Here is a 26,123-nt window from a genome sequence, read left to right on the forward strand (position 1 = left end):
GATCCAGCACTGGTTATGGTCACAGTCCCCCCAACCCCTTCGGAGAACCCCTTAAAGGATCCATGAAGACAACAACTTTTATCTTACTTACGCTCTTTGTTCCACCCTAGTGTACATAACCCGAAATTATTCTTAGTTTCTTTCTTCTCTCTAACCCCAGAAGATAATATTTTTCTCCAAGATTTAACCAAAAAATGTCAAATTTGCCAAAAAACTAATCCCAATACCCCATTACGGCCCACTTCTTTTCCAACCCACCAGGTTAGAGGGCACACCCCTGGAACGGATTGGCAGGTTGATTTCACTCACATGCCAAGAGTACATAAACATTCTTATCTCCTTGTTTTCGTGGATACATTTTTTGGATGGGCAGAAGCATACCCAACATCTAATAAGAGAGCATTCATGGTGGCTTCCCTCCTCCTTTCACATATCATCCCACGATTTGGGGTCCCCACATCCTTCCAGTCAGACAATGGTCCTGAATTCATTTCCCAGGTTACGCAAAGGGTTGCAAGAGGTCTCAACATCCCATGGCATTTTCATATCCCTTATCACCCCAATCATCAGGAAAGGTTGAATGCACTAATTGAACCCTCAAAGATATCCTCACTAAATTATCTCTTGAACTCCACACTATTTGGGTAACATTACTCCCTTTAGCCTTGTTCCGCCTCCAAATTCTCCCGAAGCTGCCCTCTTCCCTATCTCCATTTGAGGTCATATATGACCGCCTGGCCATACCCCCGGATTAATTCCTTCCCCTGGTCGTCTGCCAGGACATCTCTCTTACCCCCTTCTTTCTTTTATCTTCTTGGAGCTGTGGAAGGATCAAGAAACCCTTTTACCTAGCCCATCTAGGGCTCACACCTCATTTCCTTTGTCCCCCAGCAATTGGGTGTATTTTTCTCTTCCACCTGATAAGGGCCCTTTAACCCCAAAATGGGAAGGACCTCTTAAAGTTGCTCTTTGTACACCTATGGCTGCTCAGCTAGAAGAAGCCCCAGGAAAATTAACCTCGTGGGCCAGCAAGGTCGCCCGACCGCAGAACAGAGCCTCACCACTCAGGTCGTTCTCACAAGCTCACTGGTTCCATTTCTCCCACCAATCCTTTAAAGCTTCATATATCCCGCATACCCGCCCTCTCCCCAATTCCAGAGTAACCACTACTCTTCCCTTCCTCGCTCATACTGCATGGAAATTTGGGTTTTCGAGTGTGGCCCATTTTCTCTTCTTTTTTTGTGGCAACTGCTTGAACTCCCTACTTGTCCCTGGCCCATTGCCGCACCCATTTGTGAGATTGCAGTTGACTGGGAGTAACCCCCATGCAGGATGTGTAAACAACATCCATACACCTTCATCCCCTTCCTGATTTTGCTTCTGCTTCTTAGCCCTATCACACCTGACTCAGGGTTCAGGCGGAAATTTTATTTGACAGAGACCTGGACAACTAGTCATACAACCCATGCCCCTGTTGGAGGTTTCTTTTGGTGCAATGGCACCCTCTCCAAAACTCTTAATGCCTCTGGTTCCATTCTCTGCCTACCTGTTTCACTGGTCCCTCAACTTACCAGTTACAGCCAAGCAGAAATTATTGCCTTAATTAACCCCCCAGAAAACCAAAAGCGTGTAGTCTTTCTCCCCTTAGTCATCAGGGTCTCCCTAGCCTCTTCTCTAGTGGCCATGGGACTAGGCGCAGGGGCTCTTATCCATTCTGTAGACTCCACTAGAGATCTATCCCAAAAACTCCAGGTGGCTGTCAAGGCTTCAGCAGAGGCCCTGACCTCCCTACAATGCCAAATCACCTCGATAGCCCAGGTAGCTTTCCTCACCGCAGCCACCAAGCGTACCTGCCCCTACCAGATAGTGAGGACACATCTATTTTCCTCCACGCCCTCCAGGAGGACAGTTGGTTACTTCCTAACATCCGACAAGCGGAAGACATATTTGAGGGCCTCAGTGACCTTTGGCTCCAAGGGACATTCCTCACATTCTCAACAGAAGAAATTACCATCTTCAGCACCTGGGTTTATGGTCTCTTATCCCTCACATTAGACTAAGCAAACCTTCCTTCCTCACCTCCCAAGTCCCCCCCCCCTTCTTCGCCCCTTCTCAGCAGGAAGTAGCCAGAGATGATCTTGATGCCCTTCTCCCAATCTAAGACCAAAGAGGGAGGAGTGCTGGCTAATATACCCTCCTCCAGAAAAGCAAAATGGCGTTAAAGACCGAGATACACAAAATGGCACCTAAGAAAGTCTCCCGGAAAACCACCACCCAGAAAAATCCCCTAGCTGCCATGTCACCTTCCCGCGCGTGCAATTTTGCCCGCCTATGAGAAAGTCCCAGCTCAGCTTAAATCCCGCTTGCTTCCCTCCCCTTCCTTCTTAGCCAATGGGAACAGTCCAGCTCAAAAAACGCCCACCCCGACTCTCCCTGTGGCTGCTCTCACTTTCGAGAAGGCAGCCCGCTTGTTCATTTTGCCTGCCTAATACACTTTGGTTGAGTCCCTGTCTCCTGGTGTGTCTTATTTTGGGCTCGGGCCAGGGTTTTTCCTTTCACCCAATACTTTGTTTCTATTTTTTTTTTCTCTTAGTTTTGTGTTATTACCAGAGAATACTGAGCTTACTTTGTTTCCTGTCTAACGTAGAATAGAAAAGTTAGATTATTCATTGCCTGCTGTAGAAAAATAGATTTTTTCAGCCCCACAATTAGCTGCCAATCATCCTTGGGCATTTCTTCTCTGCATCAGCATTTCAGGGGGTTAAGGCAGACTGTTTTTTGAGCTTACTAATAAGAATACTCGTAACTTCAAACTATTTTCTGTAGTTGTTTGGAGGTTCATCAAGAAGAGAATCTGGTTTTTTTGTTTGTTTTTTGACTGGTAAGGGGATCGTAACCCTTGGCTTGGTGTTGTCTGCACCACGCTCAGCCAGTGAGGGCACCTGCCATCCCCATATAGGATCCAAACCCTCAGCCTCAGCGCTACCAGCGCCACACTCTCCCGAGTGAGCCACGGGGCTGGCCCAGAGAATCTGTTTTGACACAGATTTCTTTCCTTCATCCCCTTTTCCACAACTTCCAGTTGTTTTTCCTCTATTTCAGTACTTGTTACTATTCGGATATCAACAAAATTTCTGCCAGGAACACACCTTATTTCACCTGACTTGTTTTCACAGGGTCTTCCATTCCCACTTGATTTTCAGTTTTGAAGATAAACTGAGGGAGAATTTTCATCTTGCACCGAAATACTGCTTTGCGCTTAATTTCTTCTTGGGACCTGTGAGGAAAGGGGAATCAGTGTACTCAGGCCCTTTGCCTCACACCCAGCAGGGTATGATTCAGAACACCCTTTGTAAACAAGTTATGTAGGAGCAGAGTTACTGTGCATGCACGCCCCTGTACCCTTTGGCTTGTTGCCGCTTTTGTAAACCTTTCCATATGGAAAGCAGCAGCTCTGAACCACTGGTCCATGGAGCTCGCGTTGGGCCGAGCCCGTGGCGCACTTGGTAGAGTGCTGCGCTGGCAGCGCGGCGACACTCCCGCCGCGGGTTCGGATCCTATATAGGACTGACCAGTGCACTCACTGGCTGAGTGCCGGTCACGAAAAAACGACAAAAAATAGAAATAAAAATAAAAATAAATTTAAAAAAAATAAATAAATAAAAATAGAGCATGTCCACTTTGCCAGGGGCTGCTCGGTTTTTTTTTTTTTTTGCTTACCTGATTCAGGACCTGCACAGGACGGGGCTGAGGGGTCTGTGATCCAGCCCGACAGGACCTAGTGCAGGAACTTAACCCAAAACAATGGCCTACAATTTTTATCTAACAGCATGAATCACAAAGACCACATTGAGTAAAAAGAACCACTGACCCAACAGTAAACACAGATAATCCCGGGGACCAAAGACAATATAGAAGAAATTCTCATTGGCATGCTCAGATTTGATGTTTGAGAATATTGTATCTTGAAAACAAGAAAGGTTTCAATTAAAAAGCAGATAAGTTGGTTAGAGCATGATGTTATAACACCAAGGTCCAGGGTTTGGATCCCCTTATTTAATGCTAGCCACCAAAAAAAAAAAAAAAAAAAAGCAATCAAAGGAAAAAGATTGGAAATTACAAATGATTACCCACCTAAACAATTCAGCAGATGAGCTGAAAAACAAAACTGACATGGCTAATAGCCAAATTAGGAATTTCGAAGTAAGAGTTAAGATAATTTCCCAGAATTTTTCTAAAAGATTAAGAGATAGGAGATGTATGAAAAAAATTCAGGCATGGAAGATTGCAATGCACGTTCTGTTCTGCTAGTAGCAATGGTCTAGGCTTTGGATTAACAAATATAGGAGACACACTAGGCTTCACTTATCAAGTTCACTAATGTTTTTTTTTGTTGTTGTTGTTGGCGGCTCTTGTTATCAACACCACGCTCTAATCAACCGAGCTACCTCGCCAGCCCCTCACTTAGCTTTAAGAATTCAGGATAAGCGGAAACACAGCCACGGTATAGAGGTCGCCCCGCTCAGCTTCTAAGTCATTCTGCACTCAGGATGTCCGTGGTCACAAGGGATGAGGTTGAGTATGTGCAGACTTTAGGCTTCAGATTGAAAGGTTCCACAGAGAAGTGAAAAGAAAGTTTTAAAATTCCCAATTGTGTATTGAATAATTAACTCTATCAAAAGAGAGGTTTAGGGGCCGGCCCGTGGCTCACTCGGGAGAGTGTGGTGCTGATAACACCAAGGCCATGGGTTCAGATCCCATATAGGGATGGCCGGTTAGCTCACTGGGTGAGCGTGGTGCTGACAACACCAAGTCAAGGGTTAAGAGCCCCTTACTGGTCATCTTTAAAAAAAAAAAAAAAAAAAAAAGAGGTTTAGGGCTTGGCCGATCGGCTCAGTTGGTTAAAACGTGGTGCTCCTAACGCCAAGGTTCAGGGTTTGAACCCTCATACCCGGCTAGCTGCCAAAACCCAAAATAATAAAAATTAAAAACCGCGTTCTATCCCTGGTTCGGAAGACAGATTTGGGAGCCTTGCCTTACCTGCCGACCTCGAAAATAAAACCGATTCTTCTTACAAAAAACAGTGCCATGGTGTTGATTCTGTGCACATCGGGCAGCCAGCCCTACCTCGATAAGATATAATTTATTAAAAGCTTAAAAAGAAAAAAAGTTGCCATGGAGCCCACGGAGGGGCCGGAATTCGGCTCGATCTCATTCACCTCTGGTTTCGCCACCAATCCACTACCCAAGAACTTTCACTGCAACAGGTGAGAGTGGCGTGAGGTAGACAAGCGTCCTGGGGCGGGTCTGGAGCCACATCCAGACCTGTGGAAGTCCCTGAGCGCCCCGGCCGAGAGAGGAGCCTGGTTCCTTTTACCTCAGGCGAGTCCGCCCAGACGCCTCCTGAGGCGGCTCAGCCACCCACTGCTCCGGGCGCCAGGGGACGCCAGACCCCGTCAGTCTCTCTCCCGTCAGGACGCGCTCGCCAACTCGGCCTCCGGCTTCCCCGCCCCGAGTCAGAGATGGCGGCAACCGTGAGCCTGGAGCCCCCGGGCCGCAGCTGCTGGGACGAGCCGGTGCGCATCGCCGTGCGCGGCCTGGCCCCCGAGCAGCCGGTCACGCTGCGCGCGTCCTTGCGCGACGAGAAGGGCGCGCTCTTCCGGGCCCACGCGCGCTACCGCGCGGACGCCAACGGCGAGCTGGACCTGGCGCGCGCGCCCGCGCTGGGTGGCAGCTTCGCGGGGCTCGAGCCCATGGGGCTGTTCTGGGCCCTGGAACCCGACAAGCCTTTTTGGCGCTTTCTGAAGCGCGACGTGCAGACGCCGTTCGTCGTGGAGCTGGAGGTGCTGGACGGCCACGAGCCCGAGGCCGGGCGGCTCCTGGGCCGGGCGGTACACGAGCGCCACTTCCTGCGGCCCGGGGTGCGGCGGGAGCCGGTGCGCGCGGGCCGGGTGCGCGGCTCGCTCTTCCTGCCGCCAGGTGAGTACTGGCGCTGCAGGGTGTGAGCGTATGGCCTGGGCCGCCGGGGGTTTCAGGTGCTGCTGTAGCGGGGTTTGGCTCTGGAGCATGGTCAAAGCAGCTGGCATTGATTATGTCAATGGCTGCCCAGCCAAAATGGAGGACTTTGATATGTTAGGCTCTGTGCTGTGCCTTTTATTTGCTTTATGTCATTTAATCTCTATAATATTCCAGTGAGGTGGGTACTTTTATTCTGCAGATGAAAAAACAGGTTCGGGGTCGGTAGGTACATTGTCCGTTTTACTGTTAATCACTACGTTGTAGATCTCTGCAGGCATCAATCCAACTGGTCTTTGGCAAAATGTCAAGGAGGTTATTGCCATGTCGCCCTTGTCTAGTGTCCTGAGCACACTGGGACCTTTCTCCACTTACTCATGACCCGTTCTACCACTGATCACACGTTAGATTTCACTGCTTTCCTCACCTAAAGCTATCTCTGGGTATTTCTTTTCCTTTCCTCTCTCTCTAAATAGGCATCTGAAATATCAGTAACAAAAAACCTGAGGGTTGATGCCACAGGACATAAAGATTTATTCCAGATTCTTTATTCAATGTCTAGACTCCAAAAGAGCATTCAGAATCAACACTGTAAAACGTGAAATTCCTCCTTGGTGTATTCATTAATGAAAGACTTTGTTTCTCTCCCTTACAGCTAAAGATTCTTAGAGCCTTGCAGATAATTTACCATAGAATCATATGGAGGGTTAAATCACCAGTGGGAATGTACTCTGTGTTTTAGATTTTTCTGCCCCCAAGGAGCTTGTATCTCTTTTTAGTAGTGACTCAGGCATCTGTTCTTTTCTTTGATTCATAGGAACTCACTAAATAATTTATAAAGGTATCTAAAAGGGAAGCAAATTCTTTAAATTATATAATGCTTTGCCCTTATAATATTCCCTCCTCTAGGACCTGGACCTTTCCCAGGGATCATTGACATCTTTGGTTTGGGAGGAGGCTTGTTGGAATATCGAGCCAGCCTCTTAGCTGGCCATGGCTTTGCCACATTGGCTCTAGCTTATTATGACTTTGAAGATCTCCCCAAGGAATTGAACAGCTTACACCTGGACTACTTTGAAGAAGCCCTGAGCTACATGCTTCAACACCCCCAGGTTCTTCTCATGTCTTTTATTTAATCAATATCTCTAGAAATATCTCCTTGGGGGGGGGTGTCACCTGTACCAGCTGCAATGATGCTGGTGTTTTTCACAGAGGCGATTTCTTTTGGAGACTTCCTTGGCTTTGTTTACTTATTTATTTATTTTCTCTCCCCCACCCATGAGTGTCACAGCACCCTCTCCCCCACCCATGAGTGTCACGGCACCCTCTCCCCTACCAGAACTGGATGGTTTCCACCGTTCTTCCTTGGTTTCATATGCCTTTTATTTCCACTTTCTCTGTCATATGGGTTCATGTTATAGAATTAATCGTAAAATCCACAAGAGATTTTATTTAATATTTAAGATTCCTTGTGTAGTGCAAATTGATCTTCTAATTTATTATCTTTGCATGCTTGTTTTTTAATCTTTAATTTTCTGATATCAGAGTACGTTCTCAGATTTTGTTCAGAACTTGCCCACCCCTTTCAGAAGCTAAGAACTACTTAATTGGACTTTGAAATCTTGCTTTGTTTCTGTAAAGATAATCATTTCCCAATATATACAGATGGGGTCTGATGAATGATTCGCATCTTGGAACAGAACTTGGTTCTGCACAGTTCTGAACATTCAGACTTGGATCAGGCCTACCTGAATGAGGCCCTGAACTTGACAGGCTTTGTGACTCAGCATTCTCTAGTAGTTGATTCTCTGAGATTTTCATAATCAGTTCCCAAATTTGCCAGTTAAAGATTTGTTTGCCATGTGTTCAATCAGATATTCAATATATGGGAAGAAACTTTCCTGTCAGCTGAGGTTGATTCTCTTATGGACAATTTACAGATTAAATATAGCAGCATCTCTAGTTGTATTTTAGAAAAACATTTTTGTATTGGGTAAATTCTTGACTCTTCTTTCTTCTTTTCTTCCAGGTTAAGGGCCCAGGCATTGGGCTTCTGGGCATTTCTCTAGGGGCAGATATTTGTCTCTCAATGGCCTCATTCTTGAAGAATGTCTCAGCCACAGTTTCCATCAATGGATCTGGGTTCAGTGGAAACAATGCCATACACTATAAGCAGACTAGCATACTACCATTGGGCCATGACCTGAGGAGAATCAAGGTAGCTTTCTCAGGCATCCTGGATATTGTGGATATGCGGAATGATATTATAGGAGGGTATGAGAACCCCAGCATGATTCCATTAGAGAAGGCCCAGGGGCCCATCCTCTTCATTGTTGGTCAGGATGACCATAACTGGAAAAGTGAGTTATATGCCCAAATAGCCTCTGAACGGTTACAGGCCCATGGAAAGAAAAAACCCCAGATCATCTCTTACCCTGGGACTGGGCATTACATTGAACCTCCTTACTTCCCCATGTGCCCAGCTTCCCTGCACCGAATAGTGAAGAAACCTGTGATCTGGGGCGGGGAGCCCAGGGCTCATTCTAAGGCCCAGATAGATGCTTGGAAGCAAATTCTATCCTTCTTCTGCGAACACCTGGGAAATATAAAGAGAGCTTCTTCCAATTTGTAATATATTTGTCTATTATGGACAGGAAAGATTCAAGGTCAGATTCCAGTTTTCACTAACCCTATGTGAATCAGTTGTCCCCTGGATAACATTAAATTTATGTCTTTGCCATTAATGCTGAATTTTAGGTAACTTCATTGAATTTTTATTTGACATTAATTTTACTAATGTAACACATGCTTGTTGTGGACAATTCAGAGGTATACAACACACAAAAATAAAAAGCATCCTCACTGCTAAAATTTGTAGGTTTTTTTAGTTAATGGTTTGAGCCATAGATGGAGCTTTAAAGCTAGGTGACTTTTTCCATCACTCCGAGAAAATGGTCATCCAGTGTTTGCTGTTCAACTACTGGTAGCAGGGTAGAATTTCTTTTTTCTTTTTTTTTGTCGTTTTTTCGTGACCGGCACTCAGCCAGTGAGTGCACTGGTCAGTCCTATATAGGATCCGAACCCGCGGCGGGAGCGTGGCCGCGCTCCCAGCGCGTCACTCTACCAAGTGCGCCACGGTTCGGCCCCGCAGGGTAGAATTTCTTTGGCCAAAAGCATACAAAGGGGTGTTGATATAAAGAAAGGCAGCTGACCTTTTCATTATGGAGGTCAGAGTCAGAGAAGAATCCTTTGAAAGGAGTTGGGAGCATCTGTCTCTAGAATAGTTAAGTCTAAACTCTGTCCCAACGGGGAATGACTATAATCTGTTTTCCCTCTTACTTCCTGGGCGCTAAGAGTAGACCCTGGAAAATGATAATGTGATAATCATAGAGGAATCATTCCTCACTTTTCTTGACATCAGGGCTACACAGTGTTGTGTGAGTGTATTTGAAGAGAGAATATCTGAAAAATTTTCAAACTGATGTCAATGACATCAAGCCAGAAATTCAAGAAGCAATATAAACCCCAGGCAGGGTAAATACAAAAGAAACTATATTTAACACATCACAGTAAAACTATTTATGGCAGTTTTAAAACATAGCTGTACATTCTTTGACATTTCTCCCCTCAAGAAGTGGGAGACCTGTGTTGCCTCCCTTCAAGTCTGGATGGACTTGTGACTGCTTCAGTCAGTAAAGTAGAACAGAAATAATGCCATGTGACTTCTGAGGCTAGGTCAAAAAAGGCCATGAAGATTCTACCTTGCTTGCGGGGAACACCTGCTTTTGGAACTTGAGCTACCATGTAAGAAGTTTGACTACGTTTAGGCTGTGATGCTGTGAGGAAGCCCAAAACACAGGGAGAGGCAATTGTAAGTACTCCTGTGACCCCAAGTGAGGTCAGCCTTTGAGTTATCTCAGCCCAGGTGCCAGATGTATTAGTGAAAAAATCTCCAAATGATTCTGGCCCACAGCCATTTGAATCTTGCCAGTGAAGGCTTCAGGCATCCTAGAGCAGAGAAGAGTTGTCCCTGTCAAGCCCTGTCCAAATTGTAGAATTGTGAACAAAATAAATGATTGTTCTTGTTTTAGGTGACTTATGTTTTGGGATTGTTTCAGTTGTTAATTGTTTTGTGATAAACTACCCCAAAATATAATGACTTAAAATAATAACCATTTATTTTTCTCAAGAGTCAGCAAATTGGACAGGACTCAGTGGGAATGGATTACCTCTGTTCCAAGTGGCACTGGCTGGGGACATTTTGACTGAGGGTTGGAGGATCTACTTTCAAGGCAGGGAGGTTGGTGCTGGATGTCAACTGGGAACTCAGGCAGGGCTGTGGGTTAGGGGGCTCTCGGTTTCTCTCCACCAGGGCCTTTTTACTGTTACGTGGGCTGAGTACCAAGAGGGAGCATCCCAAGAGAGTAAGGCAGACTTGCATGGCGTTCTTTTGACCTCGAGTTGGAAGCATCACTCTTGCCATCCTATGTTGGTCAAAGTAGTCACAAAGGCTCACCCAAGTACAAGAAGAACATAGAGCTCACCTCTTGAAAGAAGAGTGGCAAGTTTCTAGAAGAGCATGTGGAATGGGAAATATTGTAGCCCTCTTTAGAAAATACAATCTGTCTTCTGGCCGCAATGATTCATATTATTCCCTCAGGTAAAATATACTCATCCTTACTCTAAGGCCCATCCTAAAGTCTCATTTCATTACAGCACCATGCTCAGGCTCAGGGTCCAAGACCTGGTCATCTGTATCAGGTTCAGGTACAGATGAGTCTCCTCAGAACAGTTCCTTAGTTATATCTTGAGTATCATTCTTCTCAATCTGAACAGCTGTGAAATAAACTATCCTCATAGACCACATCCATAATACGATGGTGGGAGAGGTATAAGATAGCTCTTATGGACATTCCTGTTCAAAAATGGGAAAATGGGAAGCACACAACTGTCTGGCCCTTAGCAATTCTGAATCCACCTGAGAACATGTTGCCAGTTCCTTAATTAGCACTCCATTTACTTTGTGTAAGTTGTCTTTTTATTACGTACTCTCTTCCTTTTAATTTGAGCTCCTAGTGCTTCCATCAGAAAAGTTCTCTTAAAAACTTTGTGGGAATGGCTGGCCAGTTAACTTGGTTAGAGGCAGCCTTATAACACTAAGGTCACCGGTTCAGCTCCCTGTACTAGCCAGCTGCAAAAAACACAAAAAAAAAACTTTGTCAGGGGCTGGCCAGTTTGCTCAATTGCTCAGAGCATGGTCTTATAACACCAAGTTCAAGGGTTTGGTTCCCCTTACTGGCCAGCTGCCAAAAGAAAAAAAAAAAAAAAAAACAGGGGGGGTTTGTAAACATCCTAGTGGGGTTTATTCCATTAGGCAAAATATATCACTATGAATCTGTTTGAAATAAGAACTATTCTACCTTGGGCTCCCTATGGTGATGCTGCAGGACAACACCCTTAAGATTCCCAGAAGCCCTGTTACTTAATAGGTTTAGTTAGGCACATACTTAAATTTTTTAGATGGCCTTTTTTCAGATCAGTCTGAAACATTCTAAGAAATACTGCTCTGAATCTTTCTAAGGTCTTTACAAAGGATCTTACTGTCCTATCCTAGAGTTGACTTTGGTCTGAAGTCCCTTCTTAATTAGAGAATCATTTGCCATCTGGAGAGGATGGGAATGAGAAACACTGTTATTGTCAAACTTGGCAAATCCTCGTTCCTTCATATTTAACAGTTCATTCTTTAGCTTATCTCTTCCTCTGCATTTCATCATAGGCAGAAAAAGAAGCCAGGTTACTTTCAGTATTCTGCTGGGAAATCACCTTGGCTAGTTGATTGAGTTAAATAGGTATATTTTCTATTTTTCATATTATTACACATGTCAGTGTTGCTTCAGCTTCCAATATGTTTTTCTTGCTCTCCTTTAAGCCTTCAGTAATAGTCTCCTTGCGGCCCTTAGGCTTTCACTAACAGTCTTTTTGTGGCCTTTCCAACTTCCATCTGCCACTTAGATATGGAGAAGCCAACTGTAGGCACTCCAACCCTCCATCAAAATGTCCCCAGCCAATGCCACTTGGAACAGAGGTAATCCATTCCCACTGAGTCCTGTCCAATTTGCTGACTCTTGAGAAGAATAAATGGTTATTATTTTAAATCATTATGTTTTGGGATGGTTTATCACAAAACAATTAACAACTGAAACAATCCCAAAACATAAGTCACCTAAAGCAGGCTATGATTCCTGTGCATATGATTTCTCCACATGGGCTTCCTCACAGCATGGTATCTGGATTTCAAGAATGAACATCCCGGGATGGCTGGTTAATTCAGTTGGTTAGAGCGTGGTGTTGTAATACCAAGGTCAAGGGTTTGAATCCCCATACCCCCCCCCCCAAAAAAAAAAATCCCAAGAGAACAAGGCAGAAATATGTGTCTTTTTTTTTTTTTTTTTTTGACTGGTAAGGGGATCATAACCCCTGGCTTGGTGTCGTCTGCACCACGCTCAGCCAGTGCGCGTACCGGCCATCCCTATGCAGGATCCAAGCCTGCGGCCTCGGCTCTACCAGCACCACACTCTCCCAAGGGAGCCACAGGGCTGGCCCGAAATGCATGTCATTTTTATGACGTAGCTTTGGAAGTCCCATAACATCACTTCCACTGTACTATATTGGGTTGAGGTAGACACAAAGACCTGTTTGGGTTCAAGGAAAGTGAACCCAAACTTTATACTCTATTTCTTTTTTGTTTTTCCTCTGTCCACCAAAGAATCTTTAATCATAGAGCTGAACACCAGAAGTAACATAACAAGATAAAAATAATGAACAACATTCTAAGAAATCAGACACACAGCTCTCAAACACAAGTCTACATAATTCAGTATAAGAAACATAGTAATTGTTAAATGCCCACTACAGACTTAGGCCCCATCTCCAAGTAATAAGATAAATTTGGTTTTTTGTTTACAAAATTAAAAACAATTCTTCATGTACATTGTCTTGGTTCTTCTGTACTTCATTCTTTAGCCACAAATCCATATGCCCAACTTGAGATAGGGAATTAAATAGGACCAGTTGTTGTGAGGTGCAGTTCCCAATAAAGTGGACACCACACAAAAATACTTGAGGGTTGTGAAAGGTTTATTTCTCCTGCCAATCGGAGGCTGTCTCCCCATGCAGTCTGGATAGAGTGCAGCCCCCAGCCTTATTAGGGTAAGGTTCTTATAGGCATAAACAACGTCCCGTTTGGCATACAGGATGTTCTGCAAGAGCAAGCAAGCTGGTTTACAGAAGCTGAAATATGCAGGTTATAGCAGAGCATAAAATTTTCCACAAAAAATATGTTTAGTTTAAATGGTCAGTGGTTGTGAGTTAAACCTAGGTAAAGAAGCTTCTTGAGTAAGGGTCTCTCACACCTGGGTATAAGGGCAGGAAATGTGGTTACTTGAGGAGGGGTCTGCCTTAGAAAGCGACGTCATCTCTCATCTACACAGGAAAGAGCTGACAGTCTGTGGTTTTCTTGCTAACACAGGAACAGGCTTGTGACCACAGAGCTACAGAGTGCAGAAATGCGTTTAGCTGTTTTTACAACCGGGACAAAGATGGAGTTAATCATGTTAACTTGCAACACAGTATATACAAACCAACTTAAGGACACCTTAGAGGGTAAAATATTATAATTGGAAGCAAGCCTGCGATGGTTGGAATTGTTGCTGTCAATTTGGGGAAGAACTCTCCTTAGGTATATGCCAAATGCTGTCAGCTGCTGTCCTCAGAGCAGCCACTATTCTGGCAAGAAAGAAAATGCATCAGGCTCATGGGATCACACACATAGCCATATTTGTCAGTGGGTGAGTACTGAAAACCTCTTCATCTCCTCCAAAGACAAACCCCTAAAAGAACATTGTCCAGCAGGTTTTGGAGGCTGGGAAGTCCAAAGTCCAGGGAACACACCTGGTGAGGGTCTTTGGTGGTGACTTCAGCGATGCAGGGTATCACATTGCAAGAAAGGCATGAGCAAGAGCTATTCTATCTCTTGATAGGGGAATGGCAAGTTTCGAAGAACATGTGGGATGGGAGTTATTGTCGCAGTAGTCTTTGGAAAATACAATCTGTCTGCAGAGTTGTTTGTTACGTAGCAATAGGTAACTGGAACACTGGTGAAAATAAAGACAAAATTTCACCAGCAGCCACAGAAAAAAGACAGCCTTCAAAGGAACAACAACTACTAGTGTAGTTTGGTGGCTGCCTTTGTTCATGCTAAAGTGGCAGCAGTTTTACCCATTATTGCTTTTACAACATCAATGCAAATGTCAACACAGTGAAAAGGCAACTACCATCTTAGTTTATTATGAAAATAGTTTTTGATCTTTACTCAGGGGTCTGTAGATCACATTTTTAGAACGTTTATTCTAGAGAAACTCCATATATGTATCAAGAAACAAAAACAAGAATATTCATAGCAGCACTGTTTGTACTAGCAAAACACTGGAAATGATCAAAATGTCTATTAACAGTAGAATGGATAAATAAATTGTGGACTACTCATAAGATTTAATATGATAAGGCAGTGAAAACAAATGAAGTACACTGACCTAATAAATAAAATAGATGAATCTCAGGAAAATATTGTTGACTAAAAAGGCAAATTGTAGAAAAATTAATAGAGTATGTTTTTATTAGATATGATACCAAAAACAGAAGCAAAAAAATAAATTGAACTTTATCAAAATGAAAAATTTGGGGCTTCAAAGGATACCATCAAGGAAAAGATACTTTCTTGATGGTATCCATAGAATGGGAAAGACAATCCATAGGATGGGAAAAATTATCTTCAGATCATATATCTGATAAGGAATGTGTATGTAGAATATATAAAGAACTCTTACAACTCATTAATAAAAAGGCAACCAGTTTTTAAAAGACATCTGTTCTGAAGAGACATTTCCCAAAGAAGATATACAAATGCGCAATTAGCATATGAAAAGATGCTCAACATCAGTAGCCTCCAGGAAAATACAAACTAAAACCACAATAAGATACAAACTTTATACCCACTAGGGTGGCTAAAATAAAAAGACAGATAATAACAAGTGTTGGTGAGGATGTGGAGATATTGGAAGCCTCATACACTGCTGGTAAGATTGTAAAATGGTGTAGCCACTTTGTAAGTCTGGCATATCCTCAAAGGTTAAACATAAAATCACTCAGCAATTCCAGTCCTAGGTATAAATCCAAGATAAATGAGATTGTACAACCACACAAAAATCTTGTGTACAGATGTTCACAGCAACGTTTTTCATAATAGCCAAGAAGTATATACAACCCAAATGTCCATCAACCAATGACTGGATAATTAAAAGGTGTATATCTATACGATGGAATATTATTCAGCAATAAAGAGTGAATGGGCTGTTATAACACTAAGGTCAACGATTTGGATCTCCATACCTGCCAGGTGCAAAGAAAAAAAAAGTAAATGGACTGGTCTGTTAGCTCAGTTGATTAGAGCATAGTGCTGATAACAGCAAGGTCCAGGGGTTGATCCCTCTACTGGCCAGCCACCAAAAAAAAAAAAAAAAAAAGCAAATGAAGTAATGGTACATGGATGTATCATGTAACATGGATGAGCCCTGAAGACATTATGGTAAGTTAAAGAAGCCAGACACAAAAGACCACATATTTATGATTTCATTTATAAGAAATATCCAGAATAAAATCTATAGAGACAGAAACTAGATTAATGGTTGCCTAGAGCTGGGAGTAGGGAGAGTTGGGGGAGAAATGGGAAGTGACTACTAATGGGCACAGTGTTTCTCTTGGGGATGATGAAAATTGTCAGAATTAGGTAGTGGTGATGGTTGTACAATCTTGTGAATATATTAAAAAAACACTGAATTGGAGTGCACCTTGAGTGGCAGCTTTGCAGGAAGCCGAAGCCAACCCCATGCCGGAATCTACATTTCACAACCAGTATGACAATATGTCACTGTTTGGAGCCCTCAGGGCAGGATTCACCAAATTGAATATGCAATGGAAGCTGTTGCATATTCAAAACAAGGGTCCTCCATAGTTAGCATGAAATTGAAAACCCATGCAAGGAAAAAAGGGCACAATCAGAGCCTGCAGCTCAGAAAAAAATTCTCCGTGTTGACAACCATATTGCTATCTCAGTTGCAGGTCTTACTGTTGATGCTAGACTATTATGTAATTTTATATGCCAGGAGTGTTTTGGATTCCAGATTTGTAGTTCACAGACTACTTCCTGTGTCTGCTCTTGTATCTCTAATTGGAAGCAAGACCCAGATACCAACACAAAAATAGCTGGAGACTGTATGGTGTCAGGCTACTTATTGCTGGTCATGATGATACAGGACTTCACATTTTTCAGTCCTGTCCTTCTGCTAACTATTTTGACTGTATAGCTATGTCCATTGGAACCTGTTGTCAATCAGCTTGTACTTACTTAGAGACACAAATGCCTGAGTTTATGGAGTGTAATTTGAATGAAGTGGTTAAACATGGTTTGTGTGCCTTAAGAGAGACACTTCCTGCAAACCAGGATCTAACTACAAATAATGTGTCCACTGGAATTTTTGGTAAAGACTTAGAGCTGATGATGATGATGACGATGACGATGTGTCTTCATTCCTGGCAAGTCTCGAAGAAAGACCACAGAGAAAGGCACAGCCTGCTGAACCTGCTGATCAACCTGAAGAAAAGGCTGGATGAACCAATAGAACATTAAGTGATAAACCAGTCTATAGTGTATTATCAAATATGTAAGAGTGCAGGAACACATACTGATGACCATAGTCTATAATTTGAACCAAAAGATGCAGAGTGGTGGAATGGTATGTTTTGAGAATCAGTCCATACGTCAGTTTTTCCCAAGCAACCTAAATGAAACCATACAATAGGATACATTTTTATTTATTATTGTGGGGGTTTTTTTTGTTTGTTTTGTTTTGTGGTGACTGGCTGGTATGGGGATCCAAACCCTTGACCTTAGTGAATGGGATGTATTTTTCTTTGAGAGGGTCTACATAATTATTTTCTAGAAAGTGGAGGCATCTGTACTAATTTTTTATATAAAAAAATAGTGTCTTTGTGGTTTTAAAGACAACTGTGGAATAAACTTATTTCACCTCCTGGAAAAAAACCCACTGAATTATACACTTTTTTTTTTTTTTTCTTTCTTTTTTTCTTAATTACACAGTTTAAGTAAATGAATTGTATAGTATGTAAATCATACCTCATAAATACGTTATTTTTTAAAAAGTGGATAACCTCATAAGATTTGCATTAAGCTAAAGAAATGCTTAACTTTGATCTAGGAAAAAAGAATGTTTTCATTTATGTAAGATTCACAAATTGGCAAAACTAAAAAAAACATTGTTTAACACTAAATTCCAGGGTTCAGTTCCTGTACCGGCCAGCAGCCAAAAAAAGAAAAAAAAAAAAAAAATATATATATATATATATATGGTTTAAAGACATAAAAGTGATAAGGAATAAAGTTATAAAGAAAATCAAGAGATTAATGTACACAACGTTAACACCAAGGGCAAGGGTTCAGATCCCTATACCAGCCAGCTGCCAAAATAAATAAACATAAAGTTGAAGATGGTAGTCCTCTGAGCAGGATCAGGGTGGAGCACATGGGGGCTTGAGAGGTAAAAGTAATGTTCTAACTCTAATACCTGGTGTAGGTCACATTATTTTTCTTTAAAGCCTCACGCATTTTACAATTATTCATCAAATCTACTCAGTATTTAATTTTTTAAAAAAGCAGTACACATTTAAAAAGAAAGAATGAAAGCTCCAGGAAATTTGCCTGTTTTAGGTTAGAACCATCTTCATTCCTGGTACATCTGAGCTGCCAACCAGCCTTTGGAACTGCTTTAGTTATCACCAACTGACTCACTAAAGGGAACGGTGGCTGAAGGTCTATTCCAAGAGAATAGATGGTGTTACCTATCTATATTTCTTCCAGATCTCTCGTTTTTCCCTTTTAGACACCTGTACTGATTTTTGCTTTTGTTTTTTTGGAGGCTGACCAGTACAGGCATCAAATGCTGGACCTTGCTGTTATCAGCACCGCTCTCTAACCAACTGAGCTAATCAGCCAGCCCTAAGATACTTACATATCAAGCAGCAACAACATACAAATATCAGACCACTTTTTTTTTTCAAAAAGGGCAACAGATAATGGTCTTTAATGAGGAATATATGCTTTCTGATACTGATCCCTTAAGAAAATCTTACCCATCGTGTGTGTGGACCAGTGATTTTAATTCTCTACACATATCCATTTTATTCTCATGAATTGGTGATGCACTACTGATGAATAAGCTTTGGGATTCTTATTCTGCATAGAAGTGTCCACTGACGTTGCAGTTCCTCTACTGCTTCTCATTTTAATCTCATAAGTACATGAATGGGTAGTGGGACTGGCTGATTAACTCATTAAAATAAAATTGCTAGATACAACAAGCGAACAGATATGAGGTTGTTGGGACGGAGTGGGGAGAGAGACGAGGGAGGGAGGTCTTGGTAATGGGCCACAATAATCAACCACATTGTATACTGACAAAATAAAATAAAATTTAAAAAAATAAAAAATAAAATTGCTAGGACATTAGGCAGCAAAGACAATTCCAGTTACCAGGACCCAGGTCTCACTGATAGTGACAATACTGTAGAGGTAGGGCAATAAGTGTTGGCCCCCTGAATTGAACCTGAATCACATTTGTGGGTCAGAGCTAAGACCCAATTTTCATGGCTTCTCAAAAGCCGCCCTTGCCTCACAGTCAAGCAGGTGATGATGCTGTTCTGTCTTTCTTTTCCAGGTGGGGCCAGAAGAAAGTGTGCATCTGGATAAGAGGTGATCATCTAAGAATGTAAGTGCCCAAGTTCCACACTACTGGTGCAGAACCATCATCTCTTCAGAAGGGGAGACGCCACCAAGCACTGTCATCTGTATTTCCAATTTCAAAGCATTGATTGCAGGCTAATCAGATGGGAAATCCAATGACTGAATTCTCAAATACTATTGACTAGGGAAATGGGACTTGAGGCTGGATGTTTAAGTTACTCTGCAGGTTGGACAGTCCTAGAGAGAGCATATCCTTATTGACTGTCATCCTAATTATGATGGCACCTGGAATTTGTATGAGTGATAGTCACCCTCTGGATAGGCGAAAGTTCAGTGAAGCAGCTTGTCTGACAACCAGTCTAGCCCACTTGGGGTACAGGAAACCATACCATCCAAGGAAGAAAAAGCTGTATGTACCAGATGAAAACAATGGAATTCCTTGTGATTCTATTTACATTTCCCTGAGAATCTTATCCAAGATGAGCACAACTGCAAACACAAGATGAGTGAGCCTCCTGCCTTGGCTTGGTCCCTTCTGAGATTCTGGTACATTAAGGGCTGGCTGGTTAGCTCAGTTGGTGAAAGCATGGTGTTATAACATCAAGGTCAAGGGTTTGGATCCCCATACCAGCCAGCTGCCAAAAAAAAAGATACATGGAATGCCAACCAGTGTTCCAACTATACACAAAATAAAATAAAATTTTATTATAAAATAAAATTATATTATTAATTTTATTATTAAAATAAAACTATACACCCCCTAGTAGGCCATAGAAGTCAGGAGTCACTAATATAAAACAGGAAACTTTTCCCTTACTATTTTTTGGCAGTTAAAGAGAACGATCTTTGCCTGTCTTTTTTTTTTTTTTAACAAGGAAGTTTTTAAATATTTCCTTTTATATATATATTTTTGTGTGTGTGTGGCTAGTCACAGGGATCAAACCCTGGACCTTGGTGTTATCAAAACTATTCTCTGAGCTAACCAGCCAGGTCCCCAGATCTTTGTCACTCTTGAAATACAAATGCTTGGTTCTTTGGATAACTTTTTATGAAAAAATGAAGCAAAATATAATATTTTGACAGAGTGATTAACAATAATACAAGCCACAAAATGAAGCAAGGTCAATTTGCTGAGAGTGGTGAGTTGAGAGAGAATCTAAAGTCCAGGTACTGTTGGAGTGAGCAGGACTGAAGCCAGGTTGGAACTTAAAACCACCTGCTCTGTGGGAAGACTTTAAAAGGACTCAGTTTTTCTTCTCTTTCTTCCTTGCATTGCCTGACTTTCTTATCTTACTTTCTAAGTAGGAAAACAAGGCTGTTGAAAGTTAATTAGCAGCTTGCAAAACTAACAGTTCTTTGAGGCTTGCAGAATTCCAAGGCCAGCCAAAGCCCTGAAAAGCTACACAGAAACTTTGCAAAGAAGCTGATTCCATCCTGAAGCAAAAAAAAAAGTCCTGCAGGACCTTAAGATAACATCAAGGACAAGAACAGAGACCAGATGGAACCTCATGAGACCCTGCACCTGGCTCCTTGTATGGAGCCTCACAGCTCATGACCCCCTCCCTCCTGCTTTTTACTTCCTGCTTCTTACCCAGTAAAACCCCTCGATATAACTGAGCCTTTGAGGTAGTTATAGTCTGGCCATCTCCTCAGCTCAATAAAGCTGACTTCCTATTCCACCAACAATTTGACTTTTGTGGTTTTTTTTTTTTTCGTTTGAGCAACAGGCAGCTGGACTTGGGTTCGGTAACAGTACCTCTTATGTAGATGAGGTATGTAAGTAGAAAGATTTTGTGTTCTAACAAGATATAGTACCTTATTGTATAATAATAAATATCCTTCACTCCAGCGTCTAGCAACTTTATTCATCACAACCCACAATAATAATACATTTTACATCATGACCCAGGCCATATGTGAAAGGACGAGTCAACACCAGTTGACGATCCGGAGAGAGCCAGTTTATTAGGCAGCACACACACATATATATAGGGCTTTAAGGGAAGGCTGATTGGCTTAAGATACAATCCCTACTTAGCATACCGCATGGGGGTTGGGGTGGGTGTGGCTGAGAAGAAACCTAATGATGCAGGGCAAGAAAAGGTAGGTTATGAGGATAATGATTAGAGGTCCCAAAATGGGCCAAATCCAAGTTAGGATAGGGTTTAAGATAAAAGAAGAAAAGGGGTTAGAACTGGATGTGGTTCGTAGGCTGGAAGCTAAGTTGGTGAGTTTGATGATGTTTGTTTCTACTAGACTGGATTCATTGATATAATAACAGCATTCTTCCCCAAGGAAGATGCAAGTACCTCCTTTTTCTGCCGTGAGGAGGTCTAGTGCTCTACGGTTTTGGAAGGTGACCTGAGCTAAAGAGGTAATTTGTCTCTGTAGAGAGGAAAGAGATTCGGCAGTGGAGGTCAGAGCCCCTTCAAGTTTAGCATTTATGTCTTCGACTGCCCATAAACTGTGTCCTAAGTCTCCTCCCGACAGGCCGGCTCCGACCGCTGATGTCGTTAGGGAAATACCTACCATGATTGGGAGGAAGGCGGCCCTTTTTTGCCTTGAGGGGGGATGAAGAAGATGGAACAGTTCTGAACGGGTGTACAGAGTGAGTTGAGGGACGATGGTGACAAGAAGGCATGGGGCAGTAAGATTAGGCAGGATGGAGGTAGAGAGGGTTCCATTGCACCAGAAGAAAGAGCCTGGTGGGGTTGAGGAAGGGAAGCGTTTAAGGGGACGGCCGCCAGGAGCGGTCGCATGAGAGAATGTAAGTGCCAGGGGAGAGAGAGTGACAGGGAGAGTTTCTGTATTACCTGGGCGGTAAATTCAGGTCCATTGTCAGATTGAATGGAAGTGGGCATCCCAAATTGTGGGATGATTTGGGAAAGGATAGTCTGGGCTACGGTGGAGGCCTTTTTATTGGATGCTGGGAATGCCTCTACCCATCCTGAAAAGGTATCAACAAACACCAAGAGGTATTTGAGGTGCCGGACAGAAGGCATGTGTGTAAAATCGACTTGCCAGTCGGCCGCGGGTGTGAGACCTCTGGCCTGGTGGGAGGGGTATGGCCCAGGTTTGAGAGGGGTGTTAGGATTGGTACGCTGGCAGATTGTGCATGAGGAGGAGATTTTTTGTAAGAGGGCTTTGTCAGATGGGGTGACTGAGAAGAAGGCTTGTAAAAACTGGGATAAAGTTTGGGGGCTAGAGTGAAACAGGTCATGGAGCAAGTGAAAGAGAGAGGACTTATCATCATTAGGCGGTTGAGGCTGAGAGGGTGTCTGTGAACCTTGGGAGCCGTATGGAAGAATGGGAAGTTGGTTTTGTGTCTGTGGGTGCCGTGCCGCAGTGCGTGCAGCGAGGTCAGCCTTACAATTCCCACAAGTGATTGGGGAATCGTCCCTCTGGTGGGCTCTGCAATGAATGACTCCTAATTCACAAGGTAAATGGGATGCCTCAATTAATGGGGAGATTAATGCTGAGTTGGTGATTGTGTTACCCTTGGTGTTAAGCAGACCGCGTTCTTTATATGGCGGCATGAGAGAGAAGTATATGAAAGACATATTTGGAGTAGGTGTATAAGTTAAGAGTTCTTCCTTCAGCTAGAACGCAGGCTCGCGTGGCAGCGATAAGTTTGGCCTGCTGGTTGGTAGTACCCTTGGGTAAAGGTTGGGCCACTATAACCGAATCAAGGGAGACTATGGCATAACCTGCGTAATGAGTGCTTTCTACGCAGCTGTGCAAAGGGGTGTTGGGGGAATCTGATATAGGCAGTAGGGTGGCCGGATTTAGGGGTGGGCAGGTAGTGAAGGATAGGGCAGGATTTTCCAGAAACGAGGATAGGAGGGTTAGAATTCTGGAAGGTGGGAGGGAGTGGAGAGCCTTATAGGTAAGGAGGTCTTTAAGGTGATGTGGTGAGAGAATGGTGAGAGGTGCCCCAAATGTTAATTTGGATGCCTCCTTATGCAGCAACTGCCCCGCTGCTAGGGCTCTTAGACAGGGTGCCCAGCCTTGTACAGTGGGGTCTAACTGTTTTGATAGGTATGCTACAGGGGCAAAGGAGGGGCCATAATTCTGTCCTAGGATGCCCAGACCTTGTCCCACATTTTCATGAACATAGAGGAAAAAGGGTTTAGTTAGATCAGGGAGATGAAGTGCAGGGGCCGTTAGAAGGGCCTGCCGAAGCTTGAGAAAAGGGCGCTGAGGTGAGGAGAGTAAAGGTTCTTCAGGAGGACCCTTACTCATATTATAGAGAGGTCGGGCTAGCAAAGAGAAATTGGGGATCCATGCTCTGAAATATCCGGCTAGACCCAGGAAAGATAGGATTTCTGTTTTGGTTTTGGGGATGGGCAGGTCAGTAAGAAGTTGTTTCCTGTCCAGGGTGATTTCCTTCTTTCCCGGGGAGAGGAGAAAACCAAGGTAGGTTACCGACGGCAAGGAGATTTGGGCCTTGGTGGGGGACACTCGATATCCCCTACCCGCTAAGAAGTTAAGCAAATGGGCAGTGTCAGCTTGGGATTGTTCCCATGAAGGACTGCACAGAAGGAGATCGTCCACATATTGTAATAAGGTGGACTCTGGATGGTTTAAGTGAAAAGATTTGAGGTCCTGTGCTAGGGTCTGCCTGAAAATATGAGGGCTATCCCGAAATCCCTGTGGCAGGACCGTCCAAGTGAGTTGTTCGGAGTGGTAGGAATGGGGGTCGGTCCATGTGAAGGCAAAAATGTCCTGAGTGCCGGTTTCCAGGGGTATGGAAAAGAAGGCATCCTTTAAGTCTAAAACCGAGAAATGAGTAGAGGTCACTGGGACCTTGGAAAGAAGAGTGTATGGATTTGATACAAGGGGATGAATGGGAATGACAGCGGCATTAACAAGACGGAGATCTTGGATGAGACGAAAGGCGCTATTAGGTTTTTTTACAGCGAGTATGGGAGTATTGAAAGGGGAGCGAGTGGGACGGAGATACCCCTTTTTTAATAGGTCCTGAATGATGGGACTTAACCCGAGGAGGGCTGCTGTCATTAATGGATACTGAGCCTGACAAATATATTTGGAGGGGTCTTTTAGTTTTATGTGTACAGGGGAACACTGGGCCAGAGTGGGGCTGGCAGTGTCCCAAACTGTGGGGTTAACAGGGTGTGTTAGCGTGGGTAAGGACTTCTTTGGAGGGGTGGAATTAGTAGGATCTTGGGCTTGAACTAGCGCTAGGAGGAAGGAAACGGGGGAAGAGGAAGAGGACAGGGGCAAAGTAATGGAGACTTGAAGCCGTGATAGAATGTCCCGACCCAACAAGGGGACGGGGCATTGTGGCATGACTAGGAAGGAATGGGAGAAAACGGCTTGAGTGCCTTGAAGGCAGCAGGTTAAAAGAGGGGTTTTTGGGGGAAAGATTTGTTTACCTCCTACCCCGACTATAGGAGAGCTGCTGGAGGTGGTGGGGCCTTTATATTCCCTTAAGACTGAAAAGGTGGCTCCAGTGTCCAGGAGGAAAGATATTGGGTGGCCTTCCACAACCATGGATACCCTGGGCTCCTGCTCTGTTATAGAGATGGTCGAGAAGGGCCCAAGGCTCCTTCAGTCCTCCTCAGCGAGGCCCACCATAAGTGGTGTCCACGGTTCGGGGGACTGTGGGGCAGTTGGTCCCTCACCCCTTCGGGCAAGGGGGCAATCAGATCCCCAATGTCCCTTCTTTTTGCATTTTGGACAAGGAGTGGTGGGTGGCCTGGGGGTGGGGCAAGCCTTTGCCCAATGCCCTTCCTTTCCACATTTAAAGCAGGCTCCAGGTGGAGGTTTAGAGGTGGAGGCTGTGGGAGGGCGCCCAGGGGGTTTGATACGTTCTTTTTCCTCCTCCCAATTATGAAAAACCTTGAAGGCCACTGACAGGATTTCAGTCTGAGGGGTTGCAGGACCCTGCTCTAATTTTTTAAGTTTAGTTTTAATGTCGGGGTAGGATTGGGCCAGGAAATAGGTCATAAGGACATGCCGGCCGTCTTCTGAGTTGGGATCTAAGTTAGTGTATTGTTGAAAGGCCTGAGTTAATCTATTGAGGAACTCGGAGGGAGTTTCCTCCTTTTTTTGGACAATTTCTTGAATTTTTTGGAAGTTGACGACCTTGCGAGCTGATTTCTTGAGGCCAATTATTAAGCAAGAGGCAAAACGGTCTCGAGCCTGAATTCCCTGAGCTGTGTTATAATCCCAATTAGGTTCCTGTTCTGGGACTGCTTGGGGGCCTGGCGGGTGATTCGGATTGGTACAATGGGTGTCAGTGGCATGGGTTTGGGCTGTATCCCAGACCCTGCGGCGTTCCTCGGGGAGGAGGGTATTGGCTAGGAGCATGAAGATGTCATGATGTGTGAGGCTGTAGGCCTGCAGGATCCATTGGAATTCTTTAATGTAGGTGGTAGGGTCGGTAGAGAAAGAGCCTAGTCTTTTTTCTAATTCTGTAAGGTCAGCTAGGGAAAAGGGAACACGGACCCTAACTACTCCTTCAGCCCCAGCTACCTCGCATAGTGGGGCGATTGTTAAAGGGGTGGGGGGTGGTCCTCGGGAACGGGTGAAAGGGGGGCTTAGTGGGTCAGGAGTAGGGGAGGGTAAAGAAGGAGGAGTGGATGGCACAGGAGGTGCAGAAGGTGACGCGGATGACAGGGGAGGAGGAGTGGGTGCCGGAGGCACTGGGGGAGGAGGAGGTCGGTAGGGTGGGGGTTCATCAGCAGGGTCGAAGGTGGAAGAATCGAGGGGTGACTGTGAAGATGGTTTACAGGCTAAAAGGACTTGAGAGGGAGCACAGGAGGAGCAGAGGGCCTCGATGTAGGGGATCTCCTTCCATTTTTTTAGGCGCTGGCAGTAGTTAAAGAGGTCTCGTAGAATGTTAGGATCTAGTGTGCCCTCAGGGGGTCATGTGTTTTGATTATCTAAAGGATAATAAGGCCAATCTTGTGTGCAGAATTTGGTGAGGAGTTTGGGCTTAATATCTGGTCTGAGGGAAAGGTTGGTGAGGTTTTTCAGAAGGCATTGAAGTGGAGAGTCCCCTAGGGAGGAGGAGGAAGCACCCATTCTGGTCTCTTAATGGGAATTTATACAGAAATCAGACAGAGATTTAGTGATAGGACAGATCCTTCGGCTGGTTGGGAAAGGCAGGATCCTAGAGGGCGTCCCCAGTAGGTCACGTCAGTCCCGGCAGGTTCAGGTACGAACCAGGAGGAGAGAAAGGAGGTGTGGGTCGTCACTCAGACCTCCA

At 44.0% G+C, this 26,123-nt stretch overlaps 2 protein-coding genes and 1 pseudogene across 2 annotated transcripts in view; all 3 read left to right on the forward strand.

Moving 5' to 3' along the window:
* LOC134372022 (acyl-coenzyme A thioesterase 1) overlaps positions 1-20,563 on the forward strand; it is a 42,436-nt gene extending 21,873 nt beyond the window's left edge. The window contains exon 4 of the mRNA XM_063089071.1: positions 18,864-20,563. Within this exon, the coding sequence (XP_062945141.1) occupies positions 18,864-18,895 (32 nt within the window). The 3' untranslated portion in view covers positions 18,896-20,563. The remainder of the gene's footprint in view (positions 1-18,863) is intronic.
* Positions 5,490-8,875, forward strand: LOC134372023 (peroxisomal succinyl-coenzyme A thioesterase-like). Its single transcript, XM_063089072.1, has 3 exons — positions 5,490-5,979; positions 6,925-7,127; positions 8,045-8,875. The coding sequence occupies exons 1-3, from the start codon at positions 5,523-5,525 to the stop codon at positions 8,645-8,647; spliced, it is 1,263 nt and encodes a 420-aa protein (XP_062945142.1). The 5' UTR covers positions 5,490-5,522; the 3' UTR covers positions 8,648-8,875.
* On the forward strand, positions 15,959-16,759 carry LOC134371764 (proteasome subunit alpha type-1-like; annotated as a pseudogene).
* Positions 20,564-26,123: the final 5,560 nt, after the last annotated feature.

Source organism: Cynocephalus volans, chromosome 3 (assembly GCF_027409185.1).
Source record: "Cynocephalus volans isolate mCynVol1 chromosome 3, mCynVol1.pri, whole genome shotgun sequence".
NCBI lineage: Eukaryota > Metazoa > Chordata > Mammalia > Dermoptera > Cynocephalidae > Cynocephalus > Cynocephalus volans.